The 10,419-nt window shown below is 41.4% G+C and overlaps 1 protein-coding gene across 1 annotated transcript in view; it reads right to left on the reverse strand.

Moving 5' to 3' along the window:
- The window catches only part of PDE3A (phosphodiesterase 3A), a 544,656-nt gene extending 536,538 nt beyond the window's left edge, over positions 1-8,118 (reverse strand). The window contains exons 1-2 of the mRNA XM_053719719.1: positions 8,110-8,118; positions 7,940-7,990 (exon numbers count right to left, since the gene is read on the reverse strand). Coding sequence (XP_053575694.1) covers positions 7,940-7,990; positions 8,110-8,118 — 60 coding nt within the window. The remainder of the gene's footprint in view (positions 1-7,939; positions 7,991-8,109) is intronic.
- Positions 8,119-10,419: the final 2,301 nt, after the last annotated feature.

A 10,419-nucleotide genomic window follows, 5' to 3' on the forward strand; every position in this document is an offset into this window, starting at 1 on the left:
ACAAGTAAGCAGCCAGTGAGATAAACACTGCAAGTCCTCAGTGCCTGACTGTCACAGTAAGCAGCCAGTGAGATAAAACACTGCAAGTCCTCAGTGCCTGACTGTCACAGTAAGCAGCCAGTCAGATAAAACACTGCAAGTCCTCAGTGCCTGACTGTCACAGTAAGCAGCCAGTGAGATAAACACTGCAAGTCCTCAGTGCCTGACTGTCACAGTAAGCAGCCAGTGAGATAAACACTGCAAGTCCTCAGTGCCTGACTGTCACAGTAAGCAGCCAGTCAGATAAACACTGCAAGTCCTCAGTGCCTGACTGTCACAGTAAGCAGCCAGTGAGATAAACACTGCAAGTCCTCAGTGCCTGACTGTCACAGTAAGCAGCCAGTGAGATAAACACTGCAAGTCTTCAGTGCCTGACTGTCACAGTAAGCAGCCAGTGAGATAAACACTGCAAGTCCTCAGTGCCTGACTGTCACAGTAAGAAGCCAGTGAGATAAACACTGCAAGTCCTCAGTGCCTGACTGTCACAGTAAGCAGCCAGTGAGATAAACACTGCAAGTCTCAGTGCCTGACTGTCACAGTAAGCAGCCAGTGAGATAAACACTGCAAGTCCTCAGTGCCTTGACTGTCCACAGTAAGCAGCCAGTGAGATAAACACTGCAAGTCCTCAGTGCCTGACTGTCACAGTACAGCAGCCAGTGAGATAAACACTGCAAGTCCTCAGTGCCTGACTGTCCACAGTAAGCAGCCAGTGAGATAAACACTGCAAGTCCTCAGTGCCTGACTGTCACAGTAAGCAGCCAGTGAGATAAACACTGCAAGTCCTCAGTGCCTGACTGTCACAGTAAGCAGCCAGTGAGATAAACACTGCAAGTCCTCAGTGCCTGACTGTCACAGTAAGCAGCCAGTGAGATAACAACACTGCAAGTCCTCAGTGCCTGACTGTCACAGTAAGCAGCCAGTGAGAATAAACACTGCAAGTCTCAGTGCCTGTCTGTCACAGTAAGCAGCCAGTGAGATAAACACTGCAAGTCCTCAGTGCCTGTCTGTCACAGTAAGCAGCCAGTGAGAATAAACACTGCAAGTCCTCAGTGCCTGACTGTCACAGTAAGCAGCCAGTCAGATAAACACTGCAAGTCTTCAGTGCCTGTCTGTCACAGTAAGCAGCCAGTGAGATAAACACTGCAAGTCCTCAGTGCCTGTCTGTCACAGTAAGCAGCCAGTGAGATAAACACTGCAAGTCCTCAGTGCCTGACTGTCACAGTAAGCAGCCAGTCGAGATAAACACTGCAAGTCCTCAGTGCCTGACTGCCACAGTAAGCAGCCAGTGAGATAAACACTGCAAGTCCTCAGTGCCTGACTGTCACAGTAAGCAGCCAGTGAGATAAACACTGCAAGTCCTCAGTGCCTGACTGTCACAGTAAGCAGCCAGTCAGATAAAACACTGCAAGTCCTCAGTGCCTGACTGTCACAGTAAGCAGCCAGTGAGATAAACACTGCAAGTCCTCAGGCCTGACTGTCACAGTAAGCAGCCAGTGAGATAAACACTGCAAGTCCTCAGTGCCTGACTGTCACAGTAAGCAGCCAGTCGAGATAAACACTGCAAGTCCACAGTGCCTGACTGTCACAGTAAGCAGCCAGTCAGATAAACACTGCAAGTCCTCAGTGCCTGACTGTCACAGTAAGCAGCCAGTGAGATAAACACTGCAAGTCCTCAGTGCCTGACTGTCACAGTAAGCAGCCAGTGAGATAAACACTGCAAGTCCTCAGTGCCTGACTGTCACAGTAAGCAGCCAGTGAGATAAACACTGCAAGTCCTCAGTGCCTGACTGTCACAGTAAGCAGCCAGTGAGATAAACACTGCAAGTCCTCAGTGCCTGACTGTCACAGTAAGCAGCCAGTCAGATAAACACTGCAAGTCCTCAGTGCCTGACTGTCACAGTAAGCAGCCAGTGAGATAAACACTGCAAGTCCTCAGTGCCTGACTGTCACAGTAAGCAGCCAGTGAGATAAACACTGCAAGTCCTCAGTGCCTGACTGTCACAGTAAGCAGCCAGTGAGATAAACACTGCAAGTCTTCAGTGCCTGACTGTCACAGTAAGCAGCCAGTGAGATAAACACTGCAAGTCCTCAGTGCCTGACTGTTACAGTAAGCAGCCAGTGAGATAAACACCGCAAGTCTTCAGTGCCTGACTGTCACAGTAAGCAGCCAGTGAGATAAACACTGCAAGTCCTCAGTGCCTGACTGTCACAGTAAGCAGCCAGTGAAATAAACACCGCAAGTCCTCAGTGCCTGACTGTCACAGTAAGCAGCCAGTGAAATAAACACTGCAAGTCCTCAGTGCCTGACTGTCACAGTAAGCAGCCAGTGAAATAAACACTGCAAGTCCTCAGTGCCTGACTGTCAAGCCTCTATCACTATTTGCTTAATTAGTAAGAAGATATTTTTATTTGCTGTATGTTTTTTTTATATTGTTTCCCTGATCTCCTAATTCTCCCAACCAAAATGTTATTACATCCCCATACTATCACCCAATTTGTAAGCAACTGTAGAGTATCCTGTGCTAATAAAATAGTTTTTTACCATTTGCAAATAAAAACAAAAATGTCCCCGGATTTCATTTTAAAACTATGGTCACACAGGTCTCTTCAGGCCATCAGTTTCTGGGAATGGCTGAGAGATGTTATACTTTACTGGGACTGTGTTTAAGCTCAGATATCCTCTTGGGGTAGGTGCAGAAAAAACAAAACCACTTCTGGACAACCGTTCCCAGCTTTTTATCTCTCAGTAGCAAAAGACAAATAAGATTTACGTTATTGTGGAGATAAGTGTGAGGTTTTATTAACCTCATAACTTAAATAAATATTGCTTTTGCCTGGAAATAAGCTTCACTTGGCAGCAAATCAAACCTATCTTCTGGTTATTAAGACTTTTTCCCTAGATCCCCCCCCCCCCCCCAACATTTAAGTCTATGAGGATTTCTAAATTATCTGAAAAAGGATTAAAGGGGCAGTCTATTCAGACTTTTTATTGTATAAAAAGATAGATAATCCCTTTATTCCCCAGTTTTGCATAAACAACCAAGTTATATTAATATTCATTTTACCTCTGATTACCTTGTATCTAAGCCTCTGCAGACTGACCCTTATTTCAGTTCTTCTGACAAAATTACATTTTAGCCAATCAGTGCTAACTCATAAATAGCTACACGGGCACAATGTTATCTATATGGCACACATGAACTAATGCCATCTAGCTGTGAAAAACTGTCAAATAGATTCAGATAAGAGGCGGCTTTCAAGGGCTTAGAAATTAGCACATGAACCTACCTAGGTTTAACTTTCAACTTAGAATACCAAGAGAACAAAGCAAATTTGATGATAAAAGTAAATTGGAAAGTTGTTTAAAATTGCATGCCCTATCTGAATTATTCAAGTTTAATTTTGACTAAACTGTCCCTTTAGATAAAACAGGGTCTTCAAACCACAGCCCTTCTTTGTAATATTTGCCTGATCTGATATCTGCAGCTTTATCACCAGGCAGAGCTGGTACTGTGCATACTCTGTAATATTGTGCACACACATTGTCACTTCTCTCTGGCAGGGGACACCTTAGAAGGACTGGCATCATAAATGGTTATAATGTACTCTTCTGAAGTCTCACTGCTGCACAGTTTATGGTTAAGTATTTAGTATTTGATGCCCCAGGTTGGAGGCTATAGACCCATCGTAGCAACAGCTGTGATTTGCTTCATATTTGATTTAAAAATCTGTGCTTATTAGCACCACAAAAAGGGCACTTTGTTCTATTTGATATGATTATTTATACTTTTATATTGCATACAAAATACTTTCTATTCAAATGCATAGAGTAGGTCACTGTCGCCTAGATTTAGAGTTCTGCGGCCAAAGGGGTGCGTTAGCTACGCGTGCTTTTTTCCCCCCGCACCTTTTAAATACCGCTGGTATTTAGAGTTCACAGAAGGGCTGCGTTAGGCTCCAAAAAGGGAGCGTACAGGCATATTTACCGCCACTGCAACTCTAAATACCAGCAGTGCTTACGGACGTGGCCAGCTTCAAAAACGTGCTCGTGCACGATTCCCCATAGGAAACAATGGGGCCGTTTGAGCTGAAAAAAAAATCTAACACCTGCAAAAAAGCAGCGTTCAGCTCCTAACGCAGCCCCATTGTTTCCTATGGGGAAACACTTCCTAAGTCTGCACCTAACACCCAGTCTTCAGGGGCTTAGTGTTAGGTTTATTTAAGGGGGGTTTGGGTTAGATTAGGGGTATGTGGGTGGTGGGTTGTAATGTTGGGGGGGTATTGTATGGGTTTTTTTAAAGGCAAAAGAGCAGAATTCTTTGGGGCATGCCCTGCAAAAGGCCCTTTTAAGGGCTGTAAGGTAAAAGAGCTTTTCAATTTTTATTTTAGAATAGGGTAGGGCATTTTTTTATTTTGGGGGGCTTTGTTATTTTATTAGGGGGCTTAGAGTAGGTGTAATTAGCTTAAAATTGTTGTAATATTTTTATAATATTTGTAAATTATTATTTTTATTTTTTGTACTTTAGTTAGTTTATTTAATTGTATTTATTTGTAGGTATTTGTATGTAATTAATTTATTTATAGTGTAGTGTTAGGTTTAATTGTAGATAGTTTATTTAATTTATTTATTGATAGTGTAGTGTTAGGTTTAATTGTAACTTAGGTTAGGATTTATTTTACAGGTAATTTTGTAATTATTTTAACTAGGTAGCTATTAAATAATTATTAACTATTTAATAGCTATTGTACCTGGTTAAAATAAATACAAAGTTGCCTGTAAAATAAATATTAATCCTAAAATAGCTACAATATAATTATTATTTATATTGTAGCTATATTAGGGTTTATTTTACAGGTAAGTATTTAGCTTTAAATAGGAATAATTTATTTAATAAGAAATAATTTATTTTGTTAGATAAAAATTTTATTTAACTTAGGGGGGTGTTAGTGTTAGACTTAGCTTTATGGGTTAATAAATTTATTAGAGTAGCGGTGAGGTCCGGTCGGCATATTAGGGGTTAATACTTGAAGTTAGGTGTCGGTGATGTTAGGGAGGGCAGATTAGGGGTTAATACTATTTATTATAGGGTTATTGAGGTGGGAGTGAGGCGGATTAGGGGTTAATAACTTTATTATAGTAGCAGTGAGGTCCGGTCGGCAGATTAGGGGTTAATAATTGTCGGTAGGTGGCGGCGACATTGGGGGCGGCAGATTAGGGGTTAATACATATAATATAGGGGTCGGCGGTGTTAGGGGCAGCAGATTAGGGGTACATAGGGATAATGTAGGTTGCAACGGTGTGCGGTCGGCAGATTAGGGGTTAAAAAAATTAAATAGAGTTGCGGCGATGTGGGGGGCCTCGGTTTAGGGGTACATAGGTAGTTTATGGGTGTTAGTGTACTTTAGAGCACAGTAGTTAAGAGCTTTATGAACCAGCGTTAACTCCTGGCTTTTCTATGCGGCTGGAGTTTTGTCGTTAGATTTCTAACGCTCACTTCAGCCAAGACTTTAAATACCAGCGTTAGAAAGATCCCATTAAAAAGATAGGATACGCAAATGGCGTAGGGGGATCTGCGGTATGGAAAAGTCACGGCTGCAAAGTGAGCGTTAGACCCTTTCCTGACTGGCTCTAAATACCAGCGGTAGCCCAAAACCAGCGTTAGGAGCCCCTAATGCTGGTTTTGACGGCTAACGCAGAACTCTAAATCTAGGCGTGTATTTGATAAGTCTGATAAAGTAAGTCCTTTACAAAGGGTCATGCCGTTGTTACATTTCCCCTCAAGTGAGTATAAGTCCCTATACTGTCCTTGTATCTATACCACACAAATTCTACCCTCACGTAGCTTCTGTGCCACTAAACCTAGTTATTGTGGATTTGCTGGTTATACAATGATCAGACTAAAAAGGATCTGCGATCTGCATAGTTTTTTTACTTTTTTTTTTTTCCTATCAATAGTCAGTTAATTTCATTATGTTTGTGCCTTCATCTCAGGTTAAAGAGTTGGAACGCTAGAGAGAGTTTAAGAATAAAGATTAAAGTCAGAGTGGATGCATCAATACAGCAGTGAGCTTAACGACTGCGTAACGATCAATGCTCTGTCAATACAACGAGACAGCTAAGTTAATGATAGGACTTCATGTTTCTGTGTAGAGGAAGCATTAGCAGCTCAGTGCACAGTGACAATGTCGTCCTAACCTGATGTACAATGAGTATTGATAGCCGCGTCACGCAGCAGCGAGATACCAGAAGACGTGCGGACACAGTCTAGCTGTCATTACATATATAAGTAGTGTAGGAAATAAAAAAACATTGTACTACCCTAATTATATTTATTAAACTACTTAGAGCCTGATGAACAAACCATCGCCACCATGAACAGAAATCACACACAATCTCTGCAATTGTTTTTAGACCTTATATTTTAATATAATACAGCAGTTTCTCCTTCACAAGCGGAACTCCACATAGTGAAATAAACATCTCTCAAGGTAAAATTTGTGTTTCTAAAAATTTCTGAGGGACCTCGTCATACTGATGAGACTTTGCAGATCATCTCGCCTGAAAGGAGATCTTTAGATCATCGGCCCATAGATTTATTAATTTACTATGTGCAAAATACAAAACAAAGAAAGAAATCCTCCCAGCATGATACATAGTAACTAATGCCCCATACTATTCTACAAGAGTAAACCATAACAAGATAAATGTTTCCTTTTGCAGAACTGAATTCCTATAGAATCTGTCTCTGACATTTCTGCAGGAAGACCGTTCCATCAGTAGAGAATCTACTACTGGTGCAAAATGTATTTGTTGCTCTCCAAAGGTAACTTATTAGTAAAAAATAGGTAATAATATACATGCTGCTCTATATGATGATTTTGAGGACAGACAGACAGAGATCGAGAGATTATAGATAGCGAGAGATTATAGATAGCGAGAGATTATAGATAGCGAGAGATTATAGATAGCGAGAGATTATAGATAGCGAGAGATTATAGATAGCGAGAGATTATAGATAGCGAGAGATTATAGATAGCGAGAGATTATAGATAGCGAGAGATTATAGATAGCGAGAGATTATAGATAGCGAGAGATTATAGATAGCGAGAGATTATAGATAGCGAGAGATTATAGATAGATCAGACATATGATAGATAGATCCTACATCATAGGATTGTACACATTCTGCATATGCCTACAGCTATTGGGCCCTGCACAAATGGTAGTTTTGTCTCTACATCCTATAGATCTATTCTATGTCTGGTAAAGCAGCACTATCAAAAATGACTTTTGCTGTTAATCCCAATGAGAATATGCAGCATAGAGAATTAGTCACAATATCAGTTCTATAAAGTAGCATTTCACATCTGCTGATACCTTAACAAACAAGTATGCTGCTATCTCTTGCTGCTGCTTTACTGTATTGCTTCCCTATCATTAAATGACATTACATAATACCCTGCACTGCTGCTGTATATGACCTTACAATAAATATCAGCAGTGTGCACTGACTGGCTACTGATTATTAAATAACAAAAACAAAAACAGCATTTATGCTTACTTGATAAATTTATTTCATGGTGGTGAAAGTCCACGATCCATGGTGTGCACATTGTATGCTCATGGTATGAACATGGCGTGTACATGGTATGCTCATTGTGTGCTCACGGTATGTTTACCGTATGCTCATATTATGCACATGTTGTGCTCGCTTTATGAATTTCCCTCGCAAAAAAAGCACCCTGGTAATCTTTTCTATTTATAAAAAAACCTTGCAATCAGTGAATATAAACAGACAATCTCTGAATAAGTGAGAACAGCTCATTTGATAAAACACAGCGATGAGTTTGTAATGCGAGATATAAGCCAAACTGTCTCCGGATAAATACTCAGACTTACCTGAGACCCCCGCGACCCCCGTTTGTTCTCCCATTCTTGATAACCCAATAGCTGAAAAGACAAAAAAAAAAAATCACCTGCTGTACTTGTGCAATAATTCTAAATCAGCAGCATCTTGTCAGATAGTAAATAAATGTAACAATTGTGACTTTTCACTGTTTGTAATATACACAAGTCATATTCTAAGTCATTTAACCCATTACTTGCAAAGGAGGAGCAACACTATACACGTTACATCACTCTCCTGGCTTTATTCTATTTACACAAAACTTTATCAAATGGGACAATATGTTCAGATGGCTTGATTAGGTTCTCACTAAGCTTTAAATGATCCCAGTAACACTAATTATCAGTGCAGGATGTAATATTACATAAACAAATACTGTATGTGTGTCTGTCAGTGTAAATGCACAAGGCACCTGTGAGTGGCTTCCCATAGACTAGGCCCTCAAGGAACCTCTTGCAGGAAGTACTGTAGCAAAGATGCTCTCACTTGCAAGCCCTAATATTTAGAAAAAACATAATTTATGCTTACCTGATAAATTTATTTCTCTTGTAGTGTATCCAGTCCACGGATCATCCATTACTTATGGGATATTCTCCTTCCCAACAGGAAGTTGCAAGAGGATCACCCACAGCAGAGCTGCTATATAGCTCCTCCCCTCACTGCCATATCCAGTCATTCGACCGAAACAAGCCGAGAAAGGAGAAACCATAGGGTGCAGTGGAGACTGTAGTTTAATTAAAATTTAGACCTGCCTTAAAAGGACAGGGCGGGCCGTGGACTGGATACACTACAAGAGAAATAAATTTATCAGGTGAGCATAAATTATGTTTTCTCTTTTTAAGTGTATCCAGTCCACGGATCATCCATTACTTATGGGATACCAATACCAAAGCTGAAGGACAAGGCAGGAACTTAAACGGAAGGAACCACTGCCTGTAGAACCTTTCTCCCAAAAACAGCCTCCGAAGAAGCAAAAGTATCAAATTTGGAAAATTTGGAAAAGGTATGAAGCGAAGACCAAGTTGCAGCCTTGCAAATCTGTTCAACAGAAGCCTCATTTTTAAAGGCCCAGGTGGAAGCCACAGCTCTAGTGGAATGAGCTGTAATCCTTTCAGGGGGCTGCTGTCCAGCAGTCTTATAGGCTAAACGGATTATACTCCGAAGCCAAAAAGAAAGAGGTTGCCGAGGCCCTTTTGACCTCTCCTCTGTCCAGAGTAAACAACAAACAGGTTAGATGTTTGACGAAAATCTTTAGTAGCTTGTAAGTAAAACTTCAAGGCACGGACTACGTCTAGATTATGCAAAAGACGTTCCTTCTTTGAAGAAGGATTAGGACATAATGATGGAACAACAATCTCTTGATTGATATTCTTGTTAGAAACCACCTTGGGTAAAAACCCAGGTTTTGTACGCAGAACTACTTTATCTGAATGAAAGATCAGATAAGGAGAATCACAATGTAAGGCAGATAACTCAGAGACTCTCCGAGCCGAGGAAATAGCCATCAGAAAAAGAACTTTCCATGATAGAAGTTTGATATCAATAGAATGAAGGGGTTCAAACGGAACCCCTTTAAGAACCAAGTTTAAGCTCCATGGAGGAGCAACAGGTTTAAACACAGGCTTAATTCTAACTAAAGCCTGACAAAATGCCTGAACGTCTGGAACTTCTGCCAGAAGCTTGTGTAAAAGAATAGACAGAGCAGAAATCTGTCCCTTTAAAGAACTAGCTGATAATCCTTTGTCCAAACCCTCTTGGAGGAAGGACAATATCCTAGGAATCCTAACCCTACTCCATGAGTAATTCTTGGATTCACACCAATGAAGATATTTATGCCATATCTTGTGGTAGATTTTCCTGTTGACAGGTTTTCGTGCCTGTATTAAGGTATCAATGACTGACTCGGAGAAGCCACGCTTTGATAGAATCAAGCGTTCAATCTCCATGCAGTCAGTCTCAGAGAAATTAGATTTGGATGATTGAAAGGACCTTGTATGAGAAGGTCTTGTCTCAGAGGCAGAGTCCATGGTGGAAAGGATGGCATGTCCACTAGGTCTGCATACCAGGTCCTGCGTGGCCACGCAGGCGCTATCAGAATCACCGATGCTCTCTCCTGTCTGATTTTGGCAATCAGTCGAGGGAGCAGAGGAAACGGTGGAAACACATAAGCCAGGTTGAAGAACCAAGGAGCTGCTAGAGCATCTATCAGCATCGCTTCTGGGTCCCTGGACCTGGATCCGTAACAAGGAAGCTTGGCGTTCTGGCAAGACGCCATGAGATCCAGTTCTGGTTTGCCCCAACGATGAACCAATTGAGCAAACACCTCTGGATGGAGTTCCCACTCCCCCGGATGAAAAGTCTGACGACTTAGAAAATCCGCCTCCCAGTTCCCTACACCTGGGATATGGATTGCTGATAGGTGGCAAGAGTGAGACTCTGCCCAGTGAATTATCTTGGAGACTTCTAACATCGC

The sequence above is a fragment of the Bombina bombina genome, chromosome 6, assembly GCF_027579735.1.
Source record: "Bombina bombina isolate aBomBom1 chromosome 6, aBomBom1.pri, whole genome shotgun sequence".
NCBI lineage: Eukaryota > Metazoa > Chordata > Amphibia > Anura > Bombinatoridae > Bombina > Bombina bombina.